Source organism: Miniopterus natalensis, chromosome 1 (genome assembly GCF_054644295.1).
Source record: "Miniopterus natalensis isolate mMinNat1 chromosome 1, mMinNat1.hap1, whole genome shotgun sequence".
In the NCBI taxonomy this organism is placed as follows: Eukaryota; Metazoa; Chordata; class Mammalia; order Chiroptera; family Miniopteridae; genus Miniopterus; species Miniopterus natalensis.
The window spans coordinates 53,182,751-53,210,018 of NC_142081.1; the positions used below are offsets into that span (position 1 = coordinate 53,182,751).

Consider the following 27,268-nt stretch of genomic DNA (forward strand, 5'->3'; position numbering starts at 1 on the left):
AGACATTGAATTAATTGTTCACAAGTATTACCTATATATAGTTAACCTGTTTGATGGCTGAAGCCAGAAACTCTATCTTTTACTTCTTTTGAACCTTGTAGTGTTTTTCACATAGTCCACAAGAAATGTTTCTTAAGTAAATCAATAAGCGGAAAATAGCAAACTTAGGCTCAGGCAATCATATTTGTGGGTTTTCTCCACTTATTAGAGGATTAATTCAATCTAGTCCTTCATGCCTTAATTCATATAATTTAAAATAAGAGAGGAAATTTGAGCATAAATTTTAAAGACCTCACTTTTTCAAATGAGGAAATCAAGATTCAAGTGGAAAGTGGGTAGCTAGAAATTACATATATAGCTGTGGCAAAATTAAACTAGAATTTAGATTTCTGAATCCTAATACTGTGTTCTTCTAAAGGGCAGTGCTTTGCGGTGGACACACCAGGTTAGCCATTAGGCCACTTCAAGAAAGGGGTAAATAGCAAATTAGGTAAAGCACACAGGCCAGTTCATATTGCATATCACATGTTTAAACCCTTTCTTTAAAATAATAGGCAATATACTTATGTATATATTTAATTATGTATATGCCCATCTTTTGCTGTAAGGATTTTTTGGTAGCTTTACATAAATGTGTTCAGAACAACAGCATAAAATAGCATGTTAAATAAGCAGATAAGGAAAAGAGGGCTGGACAAAGCTGAGGTAAAAGAAAAGTCAAATGATTTTACAATGCAAAATCTTACTGAGAAATCTTTTACTTTTGCTAGATTTAGCTCACAAATATGGTTGGCTCTAAGCTTTGTATATGCCAAGGAGAGGAAATGACAATGTCACTTACATAATTGAGCAGTATCCATAAAATACAAACAAACCATTAGTGATATGAAGTACTCTATTCCTTATACTATGACTAGATAGTATTTTTTTTCCCTGTGAATCCCTATATCAATCAGAATAGGCTATATTATTCTGTAATAACAACTTCAGCAAAATCTTAGTTGCTTATGCTGATAAAGGTTTATTTTTCACTCACACTGTGTATCCATTGCATACAGGCTAGTGCCTCTATTAGTGTAGTAACTCAGACATCAGTGCCAAAGAAGATTTCATCTCATTCAAGGTAGTCACTATAGCAAGTGAAGAGAACACAATGAATTGAGCATTGGCTTTTAAATCTTCATCTCAAAAACAAAACAAGCCCAGCTGGTGTGGCTCAATGGTTGAGCATCGACCCATGAACTAGGAGGTCACAGTTCAATTCCAGGTCAGGACACATGCCTGAATTTTGGGCTCAATCCCCAGTAGGGAGCGTGCAGGAGGCAGCCGATCAATGACTCTCTCTTTTCATTAATGTTTCTCTCTCTCTCTCCCTCTCCCTTCCTCTCTCTGAAAGAAGTAAAAACATTTTTTTAAAAAATCATTATTTCAACTCAAATTTTATTGCATAGAGCAGGCCCCATGGCCATACTTACCTTCAAAGAGGGTAGAGGTTTTCAGTCCTACCATGTGCCTTGGAAGGATGAGACGGTAACTATTTCTCAACAGCCTGATTGACTATCACAGTCTCCCCAGGGAAGCTCTGTATACGTAATGACTATTTGGCATAGTAAATACAGCCAGGGTTCAGTTTGTGACATTGCACTACATTGGCCAACGGCATAAAGATAAAAAGCACAATATGGTAAAAATAGGTCTACAAGTGACTAGGAAAATTCAGTGCTAATACATAGCTCTTTGCTACTCTACCTTAATTAAAGACTATGTCTCATATTTTTCTAAAGGAACAGATAAAACTTAATCAGTCCTCAGTATTTTCAATATTTTTATCAACAAAGCTTTTGTAAGTATGAAGTAATAGTGAGCTTGAATTTATTATACTTCTTAAGAAATAATATTAATAACAATATTGACTAACATTTAACTTTCATGATGTGCCAGGCACTATGATTTGCATATATGATCTTATTTTTATCCAGTTAACAAGTATATAAGGTAATTTGTATCATCTTCAAATTATATTTGAAGAAACTGAAACTTAAAGAAATTAATTTGCCCAAGGCCACCTCATCTACAAATGGCAGAGCTGGCGTTTAAATCTGTGTCCATCTGACTCCAAGGCCTACGTGCTTAACTCATACACTACTCTGACTCAGGAATGTAGGTTAAGTTCACATGTGTGTGCTTCAAACTTTTTTCTTTCTGGTGTTTGTTTATACAAATGAAGGCAGATACAATAGATATTCTTATTTCCTCTCTTTTATACTAAAGATGGTGTACTGTATAGAATGAATTAAATAATATACTCCATACACTCACTGTTCTGCACCTTGTTTTTATCATTTAATGATATGACCTTCAGTTCTCTTTACATCAGTGTGGGGGTTTTCCTCATTGCTTTTTACAACTGCATAGTATTCTTTCAAATGAGGGTGCCTTAGTTTATTCAACCACGACTTGACTGCTACGTACATTGGTTGTTTATAATCCCTAAATTTTCAAATTAGCCACAAATCAATAAACTTGCACATATATTCTTTCATACTTATATAGGAGGTTGTGTAGGATCAGGAGAGAAATTGCAGGGTCAAAGGGAAAATATGTATATTTGGTAGATATTGCCAGATTCCTCTCCATACGTGGTTATATGCTTTTGAGCAAGTTTTAATGAAAAGACATTATGTGGCTTACCACTTTTCTTGCCAATTCTAAGTCCAACTCAATCTAATGTTGGTTCCACTCAAAATTTTAAAGTGCAAATTCCTTGCTAACCAATTGTTTAATCTCTGCCAGAGATGAATTCCCACTTGCCTCTAGTATTTCAGGCTAATATTTAAAATCTTTTAATGTCTAATGTCAAAAATCAGTCCAAGTGACTTTCCTCAACTCCTCAGAGGTTTCTCATCAACATCACAGCCTCTAATCGAATTAATCTGCCTGATAATTGATGATAAAATGCCAGAATCTAGCATAAACCTCTTAGATCACCTGTTTCCTCTGCCCTGTGTTAAGATATCTTAATAACTAGCTTTCAGACTGATTGACACAGCTGATTAAATCATACAGTTCTCCTGTCGTTTAAGTCTTAACAAGATTCACTGGATACCCTCAGGGGCATTCATGCTGGTTGCAAGGGAAAATTACCAGATAAGGGTGTGTTTTTGGTATGTGGAAAAGGTCCTCTTTGCAGAGGACCAAGCCACCTATTGCATTTAACTAGAGGGTCATGAAAAGAGCTCTGGGCTCAGAAACAAAAGACCTGGGCCTGTGTCCTCTCCATGTACTCTTAATAAATGGTGACTTAGAGCAAGTCATGAGAAAATGAGATGGAATAATCATTTCTTCTGACTAGGGAAAGCTATAACCGTATCCTAAACTCTCATCCACGTTTGCCCCTCTCCATGTTTAGAGTGAATTGTTAGGAGAAAAAAGGGGCATCATGTCTTTTTCTCAAGGAAAACCACCAGAATTTTAAAAAATATTTTATTTTCTATTTTAGCTATAGACTTCAATATGACAAAAATTTTAAAGGCTCCATCAGCATATACAATGCCCACATCCAAGGAAGAATCAAGATTATCAAGACTAACGACAAAGGTTTGGAGTATAGTAATTATTATTTTTTAATTCTTACTTCTTTAATTTGCAATATAGTTAGTTGAACAGCTTCATGTAAACAATGTTGGTTATCTTATTCTTGATATATATCTTAGAAAAAAATTAATGATAAAAGTGATTCATTGGGAGGTTAATATTAATATTAAAAAGTTATTTTTTCCAAAAAGAAAAAGAGAATCTTCATCTCCAATAAGAAAAAAAAAGACACACTTTTTTCTCACACTTTTGGCCTTAGTAGTCCTTGGATTGACCTACAAACATAGCTCTGATCTCAATAAGCATTAGTCGAAGTTGCAGGGGAAACTTCAAAGGAGTTTTCAGTAATGGTTGACCTGTCCCCATCTTTTAAACTATGGTCCTGGAATAACTGAGTACATGTAGATACTGTTAAATACTCTTAAATGCTATATGTTTCTCCACTTCCCAGAAGGTGCCTCCAAAATAGAGATCCTATGGACTTGCCACTTTGTGTTCCTTCAGCCAAGATTTGATGAGGTTATTGGCTTGAAATTCTGAATTTGACCTCTTAACTTGTTAGACAATTAGGTTTTAAATCTGTCAAAGTCGCCCGGCCGGGGGTGGCTCTGCAGTTGAGCATCGACCTAGGATCCAGGCGATCGCGGTTCGATTCCCGGTCAGGGCACATGCCCGGGTTGCGGGCTCGATCAATGACTCTCTCATCATTGATGTTTCTCTCTCTCTCTCTCCCTCTTCTTTCCTCTCCCTGAAATCAATAAAGATATGTTTAATTAATTAATTAATTAAATAAATAAATCTGTCAAAGCCTTTATTGCTAAAATTTTATCTGAATTATCCAGTCAAGCCTGGCCACGTTTTGAAAGTCAGTATTAACACGTTTCCTGATCTCTAATAATCCAGGTATGTAGAATCTCTTCCAGCCTTCACCGTGCTGCCAAGAATGGTTTGTAAGTACCTAGCATAGAAACTGGTGATCTCTAGGATTCAGTTTGGGATCAATGACACTATCACACCTTTTTTTGGGGGGGGGGGGGGAGAAGGAGATGCAGGATTGCTAGATTTAGAAATCAGGGAAATGTAATAGAAATTGTGTATCTGATCTTCAGCAAGCTCTAAAAATGGTCTTTTACACCTTGCTTACAAGTTGAAGAAATATGGACAGATGGATGTGTAACTGACTGTACAACCTTTTACAGATAACACTATTAAAAGAAAGAAAATTGTAGACACATCTTATTGCAACATTGGTCTTGTCCCATGCAGACTACTTTATCAACAACTTGGATAAAAATATGGTTGCCATTTTTGTTAGATACTTAGAAGCCATAAACTTGGGAGAATTATTAATACATTGGAGGACCAAAAGTTCACGACAGGCTAGAGTAAAACGGCTGATCTTAGAAAATAAACTTTTATTGTGGAGAAAGTATAGAGGCCCAAAATTACCACCTCAGAGGTGCAGTATAATAAAGCCTTGGCTTGGGGGTATCTGAAAAGATTTGGGAATTATTTTTAACAGTAAGATCTCTACGTGTCAACAGTAGAATGTTGTTGACTCTCAAGTCTACTGTATTCTTGGCTGTACAAATAGAAACGTGGGCTTTACTCCATGCTGATTGGACAATAATTGTGTATTATATTCATTTTGAAGAGCTTCATTGTAACAAGGTGTAGACAATCAGAAGTGTCTGAATAGAATGAATAAGGACTCTGAAACCATATTGTTTGAGCAATGGTCAAAATATTTAGACATTTCTACTAGAAAAGAAAAAACCCTGGAGACCTTATTAACTGTTTTCAAATATGTAGGGAGCTACTATAGGAAAGCAGGATTAGACTTTTTCTGTGTTGCTCAAAAGAAGTGTTTTACCAATACAAATCAAAACATTTTTTACTTTTACCAATAAATGAAAGCTATAGGAAGACAGATTTCGGTTCAACATAAAGAATTTTTTTAAGCACCAGAGTTGTCTAAATGCTGAATGAGTGCCTGTGGGTTTCCAATACCCATAAGAGCATTGGCAAGACACATTAAATATCAAAAATCAAAGCTTAGTTTTGTAATCATTATCAGTAATTATTCTTTAATAAATTAACAGAAAAATTCAACACCAAAACCATCCTTTGGACTTTCCGGTTTACCCCTAGGGACCCTTCCAAAGTTTATAGGATTGCTCCATTCTTCAAAACTAGTGCCAAGTTGTTCTTTGATGATGAAAGTTCTGTTTATGGTATCAAAGTTCTCTGATAATTTTCTGTCATATCTTTTGTGGGGTGAATGGAAGCAGTGGGGCTTCTATTAGTTGTTTGGGCTATTTTGAATGTTTCTAACAAGAGTTCTTTGGGCAACATGGGACCTTCTGCTCTAAAGTATCTAAGAAAATGGCCAAGGCTCCACAAAACACTGAATTTGCATTTAATACCTAGTTCTGCTCTTGCCTCGTTAAACTATCCTTTAAAAATCAGGGATCTTCACAGACGAAGAAGGAGCTGTGAACTGTGGTTTCTCTAAGTTGAAAACTGATAACTGCAGGGGAAAATAACAGAAATGTCTATTTGTAGTATTTCAGTAAGATAGAGTTTCTATCTTACAATATGCAAGACAGAAGCCTGGTAAGGGGTCATAAAATAGTCTTTTGAGACAGGCAAAATTTCCTTTTAATCTAAATGGAACTTGGCCTGGTTTTGCATGTAATTTAAAAATCAAGCTAGATATAACCTGATGTAAATTGTCATGAAAGACTAAGATGAAGGAAATGGTTTACATCATAAAAAATACATCTGATATTGACATTTAATTTTTCACCATCAAAGACTTGCTTTTGATTATCATAGTCCTGCTTTTAAAAATAATTCTGGGGTAGCTATGAATGAATACAATTAAAAAGCAACCATAAGCAAAGGAAACACAGAGAATTTTATTTATCAGTAAGAGCAAATCAGAATAAAATCTTATTTCCCCACAGGAAATGGAATCAATAATAAATCTCTCTTCTAGGCATTACAAATATTGAGAAAAGACTTAACATATGAGTAGTTGCTATACTGACCGTGTTTCCCACAAGAAGTCAATAATAGAAACTTGAAGCCATTATATTTATGATTGTTGTTTCCCTGAAATAAAATTCATGGTCAACATTTTTTCCATCAGCACTTTGATTATGTTAACCAACTCCTGTGTTCTAATGAGAAATCAGCTGTTAATCTTATTAAGGTTTTCTTTTATGCTGTTTTTCTTTTCCTGTTTCTGAGATTTTTCTTTTTGTCTTTGTCTTTCAACACTTTGACTATATGTCTAGGTGTGAATTTATCCTACTTGAAGTTAAGCTTCTTGGATATGTTTTTCATAATATTTGGAAAGTTTCAGTCATTAGTTCTTCATATATTTTCCCTGCCGCTTTTGCTAGGCCTCTGTTCATTTTCTCCATTCTTTTTTATTTCTATTCTTCAGACAGAATAATCTCCATTGACCTATCTTCAAGCTTGCTGTTAAAGCAAAAGGCTAGGAGAGCTTTACTGCACATACTCATAGATTTATATGCTAGTAAATTTCTTTAATTAAGATGCTTTATTTATTTTAATATTCTAAATGGTAGTTTTATTTATAGTCATAATGCAGTTATAATTTATTTACAATTTTTTAAAAGCACACCAAATTAATAACTGACTTTATTTTTTCTTCCCCTAACAGTCCCATTATAGTAGCACTGGTCCAGAGTTTAACCGTGTGCTCTTCAATTTTGGAGGTCGGAGTCCACTGATTTTACATTATCTTAAGAAGCATGAGCTAGCTGGTATTTCCAAAGCCCCTAGACGAACCAAGATTAAATTCACTGAAATATCACAAGAACCATATCCTTTTTTAGCTTTGCTTTAATAAGATCTATTTCTAAAATATTCAAAACTTTTTACTAAATGTCTCAATTAAGAAAAAAAATTAATGCATTTTTTAACCAATGCTTTTTTAGTTAGTGTTTAATCATATTCAAAACTTTTGTAGCATATTTGGTTAAAGTATTTTCTCTTTTAGATCTAAGGCTGTGATTTTTCATGTAAAAAAATAAAACCTAGGAACTTTAGAAATTGGTATATTTAGCTCTTTAGTAAAAGACTGTCTTTGCAACTGACAGTTCAGTGTTCAGTTTCAAACATTTGTCAGGACTGTGAGTAATGGGGCTTCTAACCCTCTCCAGAAGAGAGTTTCAAACATGTTTTAACTGTGGCATTCTTTGTTCCAAATAAAATTTATCAAAAAGCTAAATGTGTAAAATATAAAATAAATGAAATTGGAGTTCTTTGGTTGCAGCAGGGGTGGGGCCCAGAGTTCTGTTTACACGCCTGTGCTCCCTCGGCATAACCCACCCTGACCCAGGCCTCACTGGGGACTCAGATGAACCCCAAAGGGATCTAATACTGTGCTCTCCAAACTGAAATATACACAGCTCTAGGTGATGAAAAAAATATATCAAGACTCTTATTTACACGTATTTCTATCTTGAAAAACAAAAAAGAAGTTGCACTTCACTAATATATAGTAAACAAGTGCCCTCACTCAGCTGGTATTTCAGTCTGCATTCTACTATGTTGAGCGATAATGACAGCAATGCCCTTGGGTGGTTTTCTGAGCATCACAACATAGTGCTGTTTTATTTGGTGAGGTAGGGGGAAAGGGAGCAGATTTATAGATTATATCATCTAGTTTAACTAAATTAACAACTCGCTAGTGAAACAATAACTTTAAAAGATTTCTGGAAAGAACTGTGGATTGATGATAATATTTATGATGCAAGAATAAATTAGATTCCACATATAAACAAACAAACAAAATAGAAACAGACTCATAGCTATCAGAGTGGAGGGGAGAGGGGGGCTGGGAGAAAAAAGTGAAGGGATTAAGAAAAACAAACAAACAAAAAACCTCATACACAGACAACAGTGTGGTCATTACCAGAGGGAAGTGGGGGTGGGGGAGGTAGGAAAAGGTAAAGGAGAGAAAAATGGTGATAGAAAGAGGCATGACTTGGGGTGTCGAACGTGCAATATAGATGATGTATAATAGAATTGTACACCTTAAACTGATAGAATTTTATTAACCAGTGTAACCCAAATAAATTCAATTTTAGAAAGAATAAATTTATTAAAAAAGAAATAGCAAAACAATATTTCTCCTACTCCTTGAAGGAGCTCATTTTCAGCCACGCTAAGAGATGAAATTAATGGCGACCCATTCAGTTCCACCCAGATGTAGAACAAAAATATAAAAATAAAAACACTCAAAAAGACTATTTGAAGTATGGATATACATTATTTTATAAACAGTGAACCTGGCCCTAAGTCTATGTTAAACTTTTTAATATTATCAAGTGATAATAAGCCAGTTTAATTTGCATGGCATTCATAAACCAACTGTCTAGACACCAATACAAATCTCTACAATTTGAAGACTAAAAGTTTAGGGTACCATTAATAAACATAAAATTTTAATTTAAAAAATATTTATTTCATGTTACTGCTTTCTATTTGTACACTGTATATTTTTATAATGTGCATAATATATTAATACAGATTGATGTGTATGTAATTTATACATTTATGATTATACCTATAAGGGAGTGTGCTCACATAGCTTTTACTCATGGGATGTGGGATCAGAAAAGTGTGGAGACCACTGCTCTAGCAGCTCCTCAGACCTCTTCCCAGGTCACTGCTTCTCCCACATTCCAGTCAAGACAACCTAGAGCCTCACTGACCATAAGCACATGGAATTACCTTTAATGGCTCTGGAACACAAGAAGAAAGGCAGACTATAGGGCTGAATAAGTCTAAGACTTGTAACTTAGGTAATGATGCAAGGATTCTCATCAACCTTGAATTATGTCTAAAACAAAATTTTTAAATCCTTAGAAGCAAAATTTGAAAGGTATCTAAAATCTTTCCTAGTAGATTAATTTTATTTTAACTAATTTGTATTGTGATTATAAAGATGTTCATCTTTTATCATGATTACATTTCTGATGAGCATGGACTTGTTCAAGGGCTATGCAAAGATTCATACCACCAGTTTACTGAGAATGTGGGAAGAGTGTGAGTATGAGTGGGGGTGGGGAAAGGAGGAGATGGAGATCTGAAGCATGAAACCTGTTAGGATTATGTCTCATTCCATAAAAATTTGGGGGGAAAAGTCACCTATTGGAAAGTCATGGGGTTTCCCACCATGCTTACTGTGCTTGTAAAATATAATAGCCACTTAAGAAAAAATGTTCCTAGATCTAATGATGAACAAAATTATAATGATACCTCACATTCATCAGCACTTGGCAATTTTTCAAGCATGTGTTGAATTCCCCTATGTATTATCATTGCAATGGCAAGAGTCCTGTGACAGTGGGTGGAGCAAGCACCGGTCACAGCCACCTTACAGATGAGGAAACCAAAGCACAAAAAGGGCAAGTGGCTTGCTACACAAATTTGCCTCTATATCCCTGACACTTGAGAAAACGTATGTAGCATAAAAGAGTTGTTAAACAAATGCCTGTTGGGAGGATATAGCATGGCTTTATATAAAGATAAGACCAAACTTCATCTTATTTTTCAAAAAAAGAATTGACATTATCTTTAAAATTAAAAAAAATAAAAAAAACTAGAGGAAAGAGAGAGAAATTTGTCATCACTTGTACAAAGTTAGTGTATAAAGTCATCATGATTAAAATGATGTTTTCAAAAATGTATTGAATAGTTCCTGTGTACCAATCACTCTTCTAAGTGCTTTATACTTAACTCATTTAATTCTCATGTGAACTTCTGAGATAGATATTATCATTGTCTCTATTTTTAAAATAAGGAAACAGAAGCACAAGAAAGTTAAGTAACTTGCCTGAGGACACTGCAGTTAAGTGACAGCACTTGGAGTCTGTCCTGGGCAGCCTGGTTTCAGAGCAGATGCACAGAGCTCTCTGCTACTTAATTGTTTACCCAGGGGGACTGTGGACCTCCAGAGAAAGATAAAAGCCTACTCTAGGCTTTTAAGGAGAATTGTAATTATGGTTTGGGGGAGGGTGGTAAGAGAGAAGTCAACAGAGGACAAACAAGAAGGGCTGCCATGCTAATGTCCCTCATACTTGAGGATAAATAGCTAATTGATATTTCTAGGGTGGTCCAACATTAAATCACTTTAGCAGTTTTCCTTCAGACATTTAAGATTGCATGACCATGCAATCCTATTTCAAAATCTTTTTATCTATTTAGTAAGAGATTCTTATGGTACACTTGATTAAACAAGCTCAAATACAGAATAATATATTTGGTCAGTATTTAACTTTAAATTAGAGTCTTTTGGACCAGATACATTTCAAAATAAATTTAAAATCATAGGTAACATTTCTTTTGATTCAGAGTGATTTGCCAAAGTCACAAGAGGGAGCATTGCTTACTGTCACTGTTTTAGTATTCATATGCAAACAGAGAAGACTGGAGGTGTATGTGGAGAGAGGGAAAGAAGGAGTTACTGCAATTGTAAATCACAGGGGAGTTCATGATTCTGAGAGAATTTTTAATGTACATTTGTAAGGAAAATAATAAACTTCTTTACTAATTAATGTACATTAAATCATTATTAGTAGAAAATTTGAATATTTTTGTGAGTGATATTTGAATTTTTAAACTTGATCACTTAGTATTAGAATTATAAGTAAAATGGGGAAATAAACCTTTGATTTCTAGGACTCAGAGCAGAATGTGTAATGTGTCTTTAAACTTTTCAGGATCTTGTGCAAAACGTATTTGTAGCTCCGCATTTTCCCTTTTCACGTTGTCTGTACAGTATTTTTATAAACCATCTCAAGTCCTGTATGTGTTGAGAATAAACTAAGAAATACACAAAAGACTAATAACTTTTTACATGTAAAACACAAAAAGAAAGAGAAAAAGAAAGAGAAAAAAAGGAAGGAAGGAAGGAAGGAAGGAAGGAAGGAAGGAAGGAAGGAAGGAAGGAAGGAAGGAAGGAAGGAAGGGAGGGAGGGAGGGAGGGAGGGAGGGAGGGAGGGAGGGAGGGAGGGAGGGGAGGAAAAGAAAGAAAAAAACAAAAGAAAAGAGAGAGAGAGAGAGAGAGAGAGAGAGAGAGAGAGAGAGAGAGAGAAAGAAAGAAAGAAAGAAAGAAAGAAAGAAAGAAAGAAAGAAAGAAAGAAAGAAAGAAAGAAAGAAAGAAAGAAAGAAAGAAAGAAAGAAAGAAAGAAAGAAAGAAAGAACGAGCTCAGGGACAAAATGTTGGTGTAGTTTGTGTGGGTCCTGTTAAAAAGAAAAGTCTACAGGCTGTATCTGTATTTCTACCATGAATTTAAAATGTTCACATTCAGGTGCAGTTTAGAAAGAAATCCAAGCTCATTGCAGTGCCATAATGATACATTGCATTGCTATAAACACATGCTTCCACCATCATGTACATGTATACAGACCTTTTAACATGTGAAAACTTTGGGGGCAGATTGTTCAACTCTACAATTGAAAATAATGTGGGGTATATCAAAGTTGATCCCAGAAAGAAAGAAAAAAAAAGCTATATAAAGAAGTCATCTGTTGTGAATTATCTGTGATGTGGAGGAAGTTAATAGTCAACAGTGAAAGAAAAGGAAGAAGCCCTGAGACTCATGAAAGGTCACCAGCTCTGTATGACACTCCATCTTCACACAGCAAGAGTCCAGCGGGAAGCTCTCCAGTAAAGAGCCCTGTGCAGTGTCTTTTCAGTTTTACTTATAGAAAGGTTTCTAAAGTCTCTGTCACATGTGCATTCATAGACTTTTTTCATTAATATGTGGGTAATAGTTTGTGAACTGTGATTAAAGTTACTATCAATTATATTTTTTATTTCAAATCAGTAACTTTTCAAGTTAATATTTACTAAGGATCTGGTAATTATATATTTTTAATGATAAATTAGCTAAAAAACAAGTGTCCAAAAAATTTCTAATCCAGAAACCTTCCATCTAGTTATTTCTCCAGTAAAGACAACATGTAATACTTTTTCTCTGAAACCTTCTAAAATTCTCAGTGTGAAGTGAATAGGAAAGCCTACACTGCTATAGAGTTCATTCCATTATTTATGAGATTATCCCCCCAAAATGTAACCCTTACTTTCCTTCAGCTTCAAAAATAGGCATGTGAACATCACAATATTATCTGTTAATGAGACCTTTCAGATAATAGGAGCCAGATGTTAGTTTCCTGGAATGGGAGGTCTTTTAAAAATACTTTCTGTTGAAAACACCCAGTCCTAAAAACCCTGTGGCAACACAGACTCCCTTCACCAAAACATGATGGAGGACCGATATTTCCTCTAGTTGTCCACAAAGAGGTAAAACAGGGACCTGGTAGACTAAGGCTGTGGAAAGAAAGAGAATGAAAAGGAGAGTTGAGGAAGTAGAGAGGAAACCTGAAGCCCTTGGTTGCACTGAAGAGGCCTCTTCAGAAGTATGGGGGCGGGGGAAGGACTCTAATTTGAGCCTATTCTCCATCAGTATCAATCAATCAAGCAGATGGGTTGTACTAGATAAATTTCAAGTCCCTTTGAATCCTGAGATTTATGATCCTCTTGGAGGAATATGACTCTCCAAACCAACAGATAAATTGATAAAAAGCTCAATTTTCCCTGAAATGACAACATCCTCATTGTGTCAACTCTTCTGAGTTCTTCTGAGGCTACACTAAGAAAAAGAATGCAGAGATACCATTCTTCCCATTTTCAGCTGCCAGCAATCCTAAAACACCACCAGAATAACCTGTTGACCAAATAAAGCTAAGTTTAGTGGATTTATTGTAGTAAGAGAGAAGAACAATTAAGCAGAGTTTTAGTAGTGTCTCAAAATAGGTAAACTCAGGGATGATATTTATAGGATTTTAGGGCCTGAATTGGATGAGCTTGAGGCAGGCCACATAAGGCAGGGAATTGGTTGGGATTGAGCAGAGTTTAATGATATTATCACTTTGAATTGGTGGGCCCAGTGAAGCAAGGGTCTTGAAGTAAGCTTTGATGAGCAAGCTATTTTAGCTTGTTCAAAGTCTTATCCTTTAGAAGAAAGCAAGTATCTAAGTTATTATTGCTTATTCTCAATATTGTTATATATAGGGACAAAAAAAGTATGTATCGTCTCCAAAGTTTTTTGTTTTCATATTTGTTTTTGTTTTAATCCTCACTGAGGATATTTTTTCCATTGGTTTTTTTAGAGAAAGTGGAGGAGAGGGAGGAGTGGAGGAGAGAGAGGGAGAAACACCAATGTGAGAGAGAGACATCGATTAGTTGCCTCCTGCATGAGGGCCCGACCAGGCCAGGGAGCGAACCTGCAACTGAGGTAGGGGTCCTTGACCAGGAATTGAACCCACAACCGTGCTCTAACCATTGAATCAAACAGGTCAGGGCTCCCCAAAGTTTTTAACACAGGAACAGCAGGGATGTCAGCATGATAGCTGAATAAGACATCCCTTATTCATGTCCCCCTCTCAGCAACAACAATGTGGCATTCGTCCATGGACGAAGTGCCTTTGTGGAAACTGTGGGATCTAGTACCATTCGCCAAGGGACCCAAGAAGAGTCTTCATCCACCTGTGCATCAGAAAATAGGCATACAGACCTTGGTCCCTGCTGTGGACCTCATAGTGGCCTGTGAACAGACTCTAGCACTTCTTGGTCACAATCTGAGAACCCCTGGAAAACACTGCCATAGATAATCACCTATAGACAGGATGGTCTTTGTGGAAGTCCAGGTTTTCAGTGGAAGAGTTCTAGCACACCATTGGAGAAAAAAATATGAGTGTAGATGCATTAAAGAGGATAAAAGGAACAATTTGACCATTCTCTTCTCCCAAGGTGGCATAACTTAGGGCCAAGATAAATCTTGGCCCATGATTTCTCATGTGGGGGAAAGTGAGACCTTGTAAGTAAAAATCTGTCTTCCCTAACTGTGTGGTTGCTACTAAAGAGGCTCATTTTTTTCTTGCTACATCCAGAGTACTGAATGGTGAGCTGAATGGGTGGGAAGAGCTGGGAAAGTGACAGATGGGACTCTCAGAGGGCATTAAACAGATGTAGTTTCTACTGTGTCAGAGCTCCATTAAGAAGCCTGCTCATGAGCTGCTGGGGACATCTTACCCACAGATCCTCCCAACAGGCCTATGGGTACCCCCGGTGCTCCATGAGCCTCACCCCCAAACACTCACACCCTATGACCAGCTCTCTGTGCATGCTCCCAAAGGCAATGGCAAAAATGAGCTTTGGCAGATGGCTAGTGAGCATACACATAAAGCCTGTGCAAGCCTGAATTTGTGAGCCAAGGAGAGACCACAGACTTGAGACTTAGTATCACTCTGGGAAAACAAAAGGGAGGCTGTCAGGACTCATCCTGATGTGTTGCAGGGTAAGAGAAGGCATATAAGCTTAAGAATTCTGCCACTAGATGGAGCAAGAAGTGTGAAGCAGGTATATCCATAGGTGGTCTAAGAAAAATTCAGAATCCCTAACAGGGCTGACAGAATGTACTTCTCTCCCAAAGGAAATTAGCAAAGACTAGGGGAGGTGACTTCTACTCTAAATGCAAAGGCAGCAACACACAATTTCAAAAAACATGAAAAATCAAGGAAACATGACACCACCAATAGATCACAATAATTTTTCAGTAACCAATCCCAAAGACATAAAGACCTTAATTTATCTGATAAGGAATTCAAAATAACTGTTTTAAGGAAACTCAATGAGCTACAGGAAAACACAATTTAATGAAATCAGGAAAATTATTTGAATAAAATAACTAGTTTAACAGAGAAATCATAAAAAACAAATCCAACAGAAATTCAGGAGATCAAGAATATAATGAATGAAATGGAAAATGTAATAGCATCAAGATCAGAATGCATCAAGCAAAGAAAGAATCTTTGAGTTAGAAGGCAGGAATTTTACAATTATTCAGTCAGAGGAGAACACAACAAAAAGAATGAAAAAGAGTGGAGAAAGCTCACTTAATATATTGGATACCATGAAAATAAATAATCTAAAAATTATTGGAGTTCCAGAAGAGAAGGAGAAGGGAAGAGATGCTTAATTAAAGAAATAAAGGCTTAGAACTTCCCAAATCTGGGGAGAGATATGGATATCCAAGTTCATGGAGCTCATAGGTCATCAAAAAACTCAAAGAGATATTCTTTAAGACACATTATAATAAAACTGTCAAAAATCAAAAACAAATCTTAAAAGGAGCAAGAGAAAGAAATCTGTAACATACAAGGGAACTTCTATAAGGCAATCAGCAGATTTCTCAGAAGAAACCTTACTGACCTGGAGAGAGTGGGATGATATATTCAAAGTACTCAAAGAAAGAAAATACCAACCAAGAACACTCTGTCCAGCAAAGTTATTCTTCAGAAATGGAGAGATAAGGACTATACTGGGCAAACAAAAGCTGAGGGAACTCATCATCACTAGTCCTGCCTTAAAAAAAAATGTTAAAATGACTTCTGCAAACTAAAATTAAAGAATGCTAATAAGTAACATGAAAATATACATCATATTGGTTGTATATTGTATTGCACACTTGTGTAACTGGCATTAAAAAGCCACATAGACCAATGGAAAAGAATTGAGAGCCCAGAAATAAACCCTCATATATATAGTCAACTAATATTTGACAAGGAAGCCAGAAATACTCAATGAGAAAAGGATAGTCTCTTTACTAAATTGTGTTGGAAAAAGTGGATAATCACATGCAGAAGAATGAAATTGGACCTCTAGCTTATGCCACTCACAAAAATGAACTTAAGATGGATAAAAGACATAAAACATAATACCTAAAACTGCAAAACTCCTAGAATAAAACAGAGGAAACTTCCTTGATGTTGGTCTTGATAACAATTTTTTGGATATGACACCAAAAGCACAAGTAATAAAAGCAAAAATTAGTAAAGCCACACCAAACTAAAAAGCTTATGCACAGCAAATTAACTTGTCAACAAAATGAAAAGGCAATCTATGGAATGGGAGAAAATATTTGCAAATCATGTATCTAATAAGGGGTTGTATCAAAAATATAAAAGGAACTCATACAAATTAATAGCAAAGAAAAAGCTCAATTCAAAAATTGGCAAAGGAACTGAATAGACATACAAGTAGCCAACATCCAAAAAAGACATACAGCTCAGCCAGCATGGCTCAGCAGTTGAGCATTAACCTATGATCCAGGAGATGAAGGCTTGATTCCCAGTCAGGGCACATGCCTGGGCTTTGGGCTTGTTCCCCAGCAGGGGGTATGCAGGAGGCAGCTGATCAATGACTCTCTCTCATCATTGATGTTTCTATCTCTCTCTCCCTTTCCCTTCCTCTCTCTGAAATCAATAAAAATATGTATATGTATTTTTTAAATGATATACAAATAGCCCAACAGGTACATGAAAAGGTGCTCAACATCACTAATTATCAGGGAATTGCAAATCAAAACCACAATGAGATATCATCTGATGTCTGTTAGAATGGCTATTATCAACAGGCAAGAAATAAGAAGTGTCAGATTAAAAATGGTGGCAGACTGAGTGGAAGCTACACTGACACTCTCCCTGAACCAAACTGGAATTACAACTAAAATATAGAAAAAACATCCTGAATAATCAACTGCAATAGAAGATGAGCTGGAGAGCACCCTCATAACCAAGGAGGAAAAATGGAGATCACATAGAGACTGGTAGAAAGTATAAAGGCACGAGAGGGCTGGCTGGGCTCCCACAGGCAGCAGCTGAAGGTATGGAGGGATATCTCAGCTATGAGGGGTTCCCACTGAGGACTCTGGGGCCTAAACCCCAGGCTGGGCTTCCCAGCCCAGAGCACCAGATCTGAGAAAGGTGCCCACATAACATCTGGCTGTGAAAAGCACCAGGGTTTCTGTCTGCCAGGGAGAAAGAGCTGGAAATGCAGACACCCTCTTAAAGAGCCAACACACAAAGTTTCATGTGCAGCCACTCACCTTCGGCTCTAACAGAGGGAGGGCAGAGTGGACTAGAGCAGTGTGAGGAGAATCTAGGATTGTGGGCTCTAAAGATAGAGCTCAGAGGGCACCACTCTGGATTCCTGTGCAAAGTCATTCCTCCATACTGCAGAAGCAGACATTGACTTTCCAAGCAGCTTTTGCCTGAAGAGGAAGCAATTGCTCCACCCTGCTGGAAAACCTCTTGTCCTATCCTGTGGAGTTTCTACAGCTTGAGGCTCATTAAGAGAATCAAAGTAATCAGCCTGCAGGCAGAGGCAAACTTCAGAGTGCTTTGAGTCTTTGCTTGATCTGCTTCTGGACCCAGGCCTTGGAAAAGTAGGCCTTGGTGTGCACCTTGGACCTGTCCAAATGCACCCAACCCCAACAGAGGAGAACTCAAGCTGTGGGTTGTTGATAGCTCCAAACAGAGTACTCAAGGCCAGTCAAAAACTGTGTCTGACATTGGCCTGCACCGAGACCCTCCAAAAATACTGGGAGTCCTAGCAGGCCTACCTAATATATAGAAACAAACCCAAATAAGCAGCCAAAATGGGGGCAACAAAAAAACCCTAAATGAAAGAACAAGAGAAGTCTGCAAAATGAGCTAAATGAAACGGAGATAAGAAATCTATCAGATACAGAGTTCAGAGTGCTGATTGTAAAGATGCTCAACAGCATGAAAAAAGATATGGAAACTCTAAAGGAAATTAAGAATGACATAGCAGAAATAAAGAATACTTTGGAAGGAATAAACAGCAGATTAGAAAAAGCTGAAGATCAGATCAGTGAATTAGAGACAAGGTAAAAAATAATCACTCAATCAGAGATCCAAAAAGAAAAAGCAATTAAAAAATAGGAGGACAGTCTAAGGGAGCTGTGGGACAACATGAATGTGACAGTATTCGCATCATGGGAGTGCCAGAGGAGGTCAAAGTAAGCAAGCGTTAGAGAACCTGTTTGAAGAAATAATGGCAGAAAACTTTCCTAACCTGGTGAAGGAACAAGTCACCCAAGTTAACGAGGCACAGAAAGTCCCAAGCAAGACAAATCCAAAGAGGCCCAGCCCAGACACATCATAATTAAAATGCCAAAAATTCAAAACAGAGAGAATCTTAAAGGCGGCAAGAGAAAAGCAAGCTCTTACCTACAAAGGAGCTCCCATCATCTGACTTCTCAGGAGAAATTCTACAGGCCAGAAGGGAATGGCACGAAGTATTCAAGGTAATGCAAAACAAGGATCTGAAACCAAGATGTCTCTATCCAGCAAGGCTATCATTCAAAATAGATGGTGAAATAAAGAGCTTCCCAGACCAAAAAAAAAAAAGGCTAAAGGAGTTTATCACCACCAAACCAGCATTGCAGGAAATGTTAAAAGGACTGCTGTAATTAGAAGTAGAAATAGAAGCATTGCAAGAAATGTTAAAGGGACTGCTGTAATAAGAAGAAGAAATAGAGAAACATAGGCACAAAAAATTAAAATGGCAATAAATAAGGACCTATCAATAATAACTTTAAGGACTTTAAGGGAGAGATCAACAGCAATACAGTCATAGTTGTAGACTTGAACACCCCACTGACCTCACTGGATAGATCTTCCAGACAAAAAGTTAACACAGAAATAGTGACTAAATGGCACACTAGATCAGATGAATTTAATTGATATCTACAGTACATTTCACCCCAAAGCTGCAGAATATACATTCCCCTCAAGTGCATATGGGACATGCTCAAAGATACACCACATGTTAGGACACAAACCGGTCTCTACAAGTTCAAGAAGATTGAAATCATATCAAGCATCTTCTCAGAACACAATGGCATGAAATTAGAAATCAGCTACAGTAAAAACACTCAAAAACATTCAAACACATGGAGGCTAAATAACATGTTATTAAACAATGAATGGGTTACCAATAAGATCAAGAAAGAAATCAAAAACTTCCTGGAAACAAATGAAAATGAACACACAACAATCCAAAATCTATAGGATGCAGCGAAAGCAGTCCTAAGATCATAGCACTGCTAACCCTATAATTTAAAGAATTAGTAAGCTCCCCTGTGAAGCTGTCTGGACCAGGGCTTTTGTTTGCTAGGAGTCTTTTTATTACTGCTTCGATTTCATCCGTTGTTATTGGCCTATTCAGGTTTCCTGATTCTTCCTGATTCAGTTTTACATGATCTCACTCATATGTGGAATCTAATAAACAAAATATACTAAGGAACAAAATAGATCCAGAGGCATAGAAGCATGGAACAGACTGAAGAATCTCAGTGGGAAGGCAGGGGTAGGGGGGTGGGTGGGGAGAGATTAATCGAAGAACTTTTATGCATATATGCATAACCCATGGACATAAAACATAATGTAGTGAAGGCCTGGGAAGAGGGTGGATGCAGGTGGAAGGGACCAATGGGGGGAAAAAGGGGAGATATCTGTAATACTTTCAACATTAAAATAATTTAAAAAAAAAAAAAGAAAGAAAAAGTAAGTGTTGGGAAGGATGTGGAGAAAAGGGAACCTTTGTGCACTATTGGGAATGTAAATAGGTGCAGCCACTATGGAAAACAGGATAGAGGTTCCTCAATAAATTAAAAATAGAGCTACCATGTGACCCAGCAATCTCACATATGGGTGTATAGCCAAAAGAAATGAGAACAGAATCTTGAAGAAATATCTGTACTCCCACATTTATTGCAGCCTTATTCACAATTGCCAAGAGAGAGAAACAACCTAATTACTCTTCAATGGATGAACAGATAGAGATGGGTTTATATAGACAATAGAATATTATTCAGCCTCAAGAAAGAAGGAAATCTTATCATTTGGACAACATGGATGGAATTTAAGGCCACTATACTAAGTGAAATGAGAGAAAGATAAATACTCTATGATATCATTTATATGTGGAATCTAAAAAGGCTGAACTCGTAGAAACAGATAATAGAATGGTGGTTGCCAGGGACTAGGCACAGGGGAAATGGTGAGATGTTGGTGAAAGGGAACAAACTTTCAGTTATAAGGTGAATGCTTGGGAGGATCTAATGTACAGCATAGTGATTATGGTTAACCATAAGTATTTTATACTTGAACGTTGCTAAGAGAGGAAATCTTAAATGTTCTCACCATAAAAAAGGAATGGTAATTATGTGAGATGATGGAGTATTAACTAATGCTAATATGGTAATCATTTTATAATATATAAGTACATTAAATCAACACAGTTGTACACTTACACTTACACAATGTTATATGTCAGTTATATCTCAGGAAAGCTAGAAAAGGAAAGAACAAAAATGGACAAAAAAATATATTTAGTGGATGCTCTGAATGCCTAGGTTCACTCCCAAAATAAGGACTTTTTTCAGCTTCTGGGGGAATAATGATGGCAGAAAGCTCTCAGTTGCCAGCACCTTATAAGGATTGCCTCAAGTGATGTCTCTGGCAGATTATATTTTTAAAAATTGCCACAGCAATGTCATCCATCTGTCATGCTCGTTACAATGTGACCCCGCCACTTCTCTCATTAAGACATTGTGCCTATGTCCACTCCCCTTGAATTTAGGCAGATATTTGTATCTTCCTCAGCTACTAGAGTGTGACTTCTGAGGATTCTGCTGTACAGCTTCTGTTTTTGTTCTTGGAGTGCTCTTAGAAATGTCTGCTATGTGAGGAGGAAGCTCAGACCACATGGAGAGGTCATGTCCTAGCTAGCAGTCACAGCTGAAGCTCAGTGACAGTCATCATCAGCCACAGACATGTGAATGAGAAAGCCTTTGAGATGTCTCTAGCCTTAGACCACAACTGACCACAACTACATGAGAGACCCCAACTAAGAACCACCTAGCTGAACCCAGAACTGTAGAGATTATAATAATAATAAATAATGGTTATCATTTTATGCCACTGAATTTGGGGTTAATTATGTAGCAATTGATAAGTGAATCATGCTCCCTTCCCAGAGCAGCCCATATCCATTGACTAATGTGATATATAAAGGTCCCCCAAAGTTGAGGCCCCTTTGTCCCAACTCAGAACAATTTTGAAGAGTCATACCAGCTTTAGAACTCCCTATAGATCAGCTTAGACTTTCATTGGGACCATTATCACAGTTTCGGTTCTCCCTCTACCCAATTTTACTTCCCTCCTTGCATTCCACAGATGTGGATCCCAAGAGCACTTTCTATTAAACCTCCTCCACACTGATCCTCATTTTTAGTTTGCTTCCCAGAAAACCCATCCTGGGCCAGTATATTTGTTCCCAGTATTATTTAACACAGGGACAATAATATTGATTTTAATTCTCACCATTACAGAGAAAATAATCCATTGATTGCTCACTAGTTTTTCTCTGGATCCCCAATAGTTAATTAAATGGAAAGAGTAGGGAAAAATGGATGAAAATATATTTTTTTAATTAAACATTGTATTATGGATCTTATTTGCTACCATGGAATGAAGCTACCTCCTCCAAGAGTTTGGCAGAATTGGCCAGATAGTTTCCACCATCTTCTAGAGTTCATCCTTTCAAAGAAAAGGCTTTAACATGATCTCGAAGCAGGAGTGGTTAAGTACTGAATTAGACTAACAATGATATCCAGTAGTCATTTTTGTGTTTAGAAGACATTTAAAATACAAAATCTTGTACTTATACAGTGAGTGGTTCTAAACAAATACACTATGCCTATGCAGTTCTCGTTTCTCCACCCCATGACTTCAAATAGACACAAAGAAGGCTAACAAAGGGAAAGATACATACAATGAGTAGTTTCTAAGTAAGAGGCAGGAGAGTCTGAAAACAATTCATTGACTGTAGAGAAACACCCACAGCATATGGTTGGGCAGATTTTGCATTGCCCAATGTGGTCTTTATGAGAACTGTGTGCAGCATATAAATATTTACTGGTACATAATGGCCTTGAAAATATGCCTTTAAGGGGGAAAGCGATGCATGTGGGGAAACCTGTTGCATGCAGTGGATTAGGTTGTGTCTATCAGCAATCTCTCCTTTGCACATGGTCACTCCCATATCTCTTGCCTGAGCTTTCCCCTCCTGCCCCAGTTCTCATTTTGGATTCTAAATGTGTTGCCCGCTCTACTTATTATTGTCCAGATACATGAAATCTCGCTAAGTGTCTGATTCTGACCCATTACCTGAATATGCCTTCATTACCTGGTTCCAGACTTCAGTCTGTTCTTGTGTCTCATTTAACAAAAAATTTACAAAAAAATCTATGTGCTGGGTAATATGATATGTGCTAAGGACATGACTATAATCCCCACCTTCAGGTAGCTTTTTGTCTATTGGACAACCTTGTTCACAAGCTTGTCAGCTCTTCCTAAGATAGGCCTCCCTAACTTTCCTCCCAAGCTTGCCTGAATAATTCCTATTCTTCCCCTCTCCTCAGTGTCTAAAAGCTGCAGCTCAGTGGCCTTGAAGAAAGAGATGCCTGTAAAGGTCTGAGGAAGCACACACACTTCCTTTGCCTGGGAATGGATGGAATCTAGTGAGAAATGGGTATAATTTGTTGCTGACTCTGGAAGCAATCAGAGCAACATTTGAAACAAATGAAATGCTTGGAGTACTGAACAAGGCTGTCTTGAACAGAGGCTTAGCCTGGAAGAAAATGCAAAGAGGGGGTCACCAGGTTGCTTTTGTCTATGGAGAAAAGGGGAGTCTGCTTCTTTTCTACCATTCCATGTAATTACATTTCCCCACCTAATTCAGTATCAAGACTTGGCGAAATCTCACCAGAAGGGTGAAACCAAGAGAGGAGGGAGTAGAACTGGGGAAACGAGTCAAACAAACAACCAGAAGCACAGAGCTGCACTGAAGTAAAAGAAGCACCTGTTAATGTCTATCTTGATGGCTATCAGGGTTTGTAAGAGGGGCCGGCTCGCTGTGTCTTTGGCTACCATGTCCCAGAGAGTGCTGTTAGGAAAGGAAAAGACATACCTACTTTGAGGTAATCCACTCTGAAGAAATTAAGAGAAAAGTTGCCCAAGTTTTAGGAATTATAAAAATGCAAAGGTGCATAAAAACCCAGCAAGGTCAAAAATGGACTATGAAAAAGGCAAGTCACAATGCCCTCAGTGGGATACTGGGCATAACTCACTGTGAGGGGTGGACCACTGGTTCTTACTGTGGAGTCTCCATTTGGGGGACTAACCCATAAGAGGCAGTCTCATTTTTCTCACTATTCTTATACCCTGGTAGCTTCTGACTAGTTTAGAAAAGCAAGATTAGTATGTGAGCCACTCGGTCGAATTTTACATGTTGTACAAAATGGCAATACATACTACTTAGAGCAAAATTTAAAGAAATATAAATAGGTACATATAGTTAGGTATTTTTTATGTTTTTCATCATTTAAAGCTACACTGTCCAATATGGTAGCCACCAGCCATGAGTGGCTATTTAAACTTATATTTAAATTAATAAAATTAAGTAGAAGTAAAAATTCAGCTCATCAGTTACACTAGTGACATTTGAAGTACTCACAAGCCACCTGTGACTACAGGACAGTGCCAATATTTCCATCACTGCCCGAAGTTGTCTGGGCAGCACTGTGTAGAGCAGGAAGAACATTTGGAGCCACTCAGAGACCTTGGCAGGCCAGCTTGGAATATGAGCCCTCACAGACAGGACTTCCTCTCGCCTTGCCACCTGCTGCCTTCTAGAGTAGAGGTTAGGGGCCTGTGGTGGCCTGTTATCTTACTCATCCCTTTATTACGCAGCCACCCAACAAAACTGCCAACAAATTCCAATTCCCCTCTGAACTCTTATATTCCCCATCACATTTTGCTTTTTGGGGTTGGATTTTTCCCCCTTTTGTCTTAGTTTTGCTTTAGTTTTGCTTTTTCTCAGAGATAAGCTACTTTCAGCATCACACAGACTTTTGCTTCAGTCCGTAGAAGCTCGCCACGCTGTACACACAGGCCCCAGGCCAATGACTTTATAAGTGCCCTTGATCTCTGTGCCATCTTGACTGCTTTATACAGTCAGATTTCTCATCCAGGGGCTCCCTTTACTTCATTCTCACTGGTGCTAGTTTATGTCAGTTACCTCAAATAACCTAATAACTCTCCTGCTGGTCTCTCAAAGATTCCTCAAAGGGCCAGATTTAAAATTTCTTTTTAAATATATTTGACTTATTTAATAGAGCATTTCAGAAGGAGAAAAACATCATGGAAGCATAAGAAGATAAAGGATACATGAAGTATTTAAATTGCTCTCTTAGAAGAGAAAAGGAGGTTTTGTTTTTATTTTTAGATGACTTTTAATTGAGGTTATTCTAAACTTTGCTGAGTAAGTTGCTAAGTTTCTTCCTTTCACAGACTCTGACAGTTAAGAGTAGGGGCCAAGTTACCAAAAAAAAAAAGTAGTGTGGGGAAGTGGGAGAATGAATGACATATATATTTAAGAACGTGAGGAAAAGGGGGTTTTGTTTTACATGACTAAGTATGTGCAAGTGTATCATAAGCATTTTGCAGCCACCTTGAGCCGGAGACAATTACAAAATTGCTTGTAAGATCCGGCCCATTTTTCCTTACAGACTTGGTTTAAGTTCTAGTTAGGGGTTTGGTGTGTTTTTTCCCTTTTCTTTTAATACACAAGACACAAACCACAATTCAGCGAACTTGTTATTAAACTAACTAATGAAATAAATAGAAGACCTCAGTTGCCTTGGGTAATCAGCTTCCAGGGAGTGGGTTCTATCAATCCTTTAGCCACAATTTGGACTTTGATTATAAACATGACTCAATGGAAAAATAAGAGAGGACGCAGGAGGGATTTTCATCCTGGAGAGTTAGTAATAGTTTAGGGTTGGTTTGTTTTTTAACTTGGTATAAATGTGGTAAAGCCCAATTTGTATCAAATAAGAGAAGAAAATTTCATTTTCAAGTAGTTTTAATGATCTTCAAATGCTGAAAAAAATGGATAATCTTGCTCTATCAGCTATTGGTGGATTAAAAAAAAATCAGGTGGGAAAGCCATAGCTTTTTGAAAGCTTAGAATTTAGGACTAAAAAGAATTATCTTTTAAAAATATAAAAAATTGACTAGATTATAATTTGTGCTCACCCAACCCATTTCTCCTCCTAGGAGGTGGGCCTGCAAAGGAATAAGTGAATTAAACCTACGCCGTTACTCTGCGCTCGCCCCACAAAAATCACTGCGGGCTTCTGACTCCCCGTGAATCTATCTGTGAGGTGCTCCATGAGGTCAGAGAGTGGAAATCCCATCCCAGCTTGGAGCTGATGTCTTGCCTATTTAAGGAAAAACAAATCGGCTCCTTTGGGTGGCCACCTCACGTGCCTTCTCGTTTTGTTACTAATAGTACCCTTTGGTCAGTCTCGGGGAAGCGAGGCCCAAACATGTCTGTCTTTAGAGGGGGGGCTCATATGTCCAGTCCAGTTACAAGCAGGGGCCTAGGGAACTTGCCTGGGCCCTGAATTTGCAAAGGAAATCCGAAGTTTACTGTTTGTTTCGAATGGCTTTGTGGGGGCAGGGGGTGATGGAAATACTGAGAATGGCTGAAGTCCCTCCAAACAGCTGTTGGAGCCGTGCGTGCTGAAGGACATGAAGTAGTGGAATCTCTATAAATCAACAATTTGTTTACCCAGCCTCAGCAGGGAGTGAACTGTTGCCCGTAACTAAATTTTTCAGATACCTAAGGCTGGCCATTTGCAGCACCCAAACATTTTATGTTAACCATTTTAATGAAAAATTTCCCTAAAGATATATATCATACTTCTCTGACTTCTTAAACAGTATAACAAAAAATAATTTTCTGACGACGACTAGGCTTCTCAAGATGAAATCTATGACTCAGCTGCACAGAGATATCAATGAGAAGCTCATTCAGGGGATGAAGAAGCGGGAACGCTTCCTGAGTACCAGCTACACACCAGACTGGCACCTGCTACGCACCTGACTGGCACCTGCTACGCACCAGACTGGCACCTGCTACGCACTTGACTGGCACCTACTACGCACCTGACTGGCACCTGCTACGCACCAGACTGGCACCTGCTACGCACCTGACTGGTACCTGCTACACACCTGACTGGCACCTGCTACGCACCAGACTGGCACCTGCTACGCACTTGACTGGCACCTGCTACGCACCTGACTGGCACCTGCTACGCACCAGACTGGCACCTGCTACGCACCAGACTGGCACCTGCTACGCACTTGACTGGCACCTACTACGCACCTGACTGGCACCTGCTACGCACTTGACTGGCACCTGCTACGCACCAGACTGGCACTAGCAGCCCGATGGCATAGACGGGAACGGGGTCCTCAGTGACGGATTCTGCATAAGGCTCCGTGGCAGCACAGAGGAGCACCCTTGCCCAAGTCGAGACTGTCCTTCACTTAAGGAGAACAGATTGCTAGACTTTCATAGTCTTTATTTCTATTTTTTAATAGTTCTTCTGATTCCTACTTCAAAAACTGCCTGTCGTCTTTTCTCATTCCTACTAACTCCTTAAAGCCAGACACCATGTCTTACTCATCTCTGTGTCTCAATGCCTGGTAAACGTCCCGGCGAGTTTGTGGAATGCCTTTAGTTAAATTTGTGTTAACATTGCCAGTAGCCCCGTTTCCTCAATTTTCTAGACTATGCTACAAAACTGCTGCTAAAGATGTGTTAAATAGCGAAACCTACTGTTTT

General features: G+C 37.9%; 1 protein-coding gene across 1 annotated transcript in view; it reads left to right on the forward strand.

The window, feature by feature from the left end:
- The window catches only part of FAM227B (family with sequence similarity 227 member B), a 188,987-nt gene that overhangs the window by 149,981 nt on the left and 11,738 nt on the right, over positions 1-27,268 (forward strand). The window contains exons 13-14 of the mRNA XM_087821532.1: positions 3,500-3,597; positions 7,289-7,451. Of these exons, the coding sequence (XP_087677658.1) occupies positions 3,500-3,597; positions 7,289-7,451 (261 nt within the window). The remainder of the gene's footprint in view (positions 1-3,499; positions 3,598-7,288; positions 7,452-27,268) is intronic.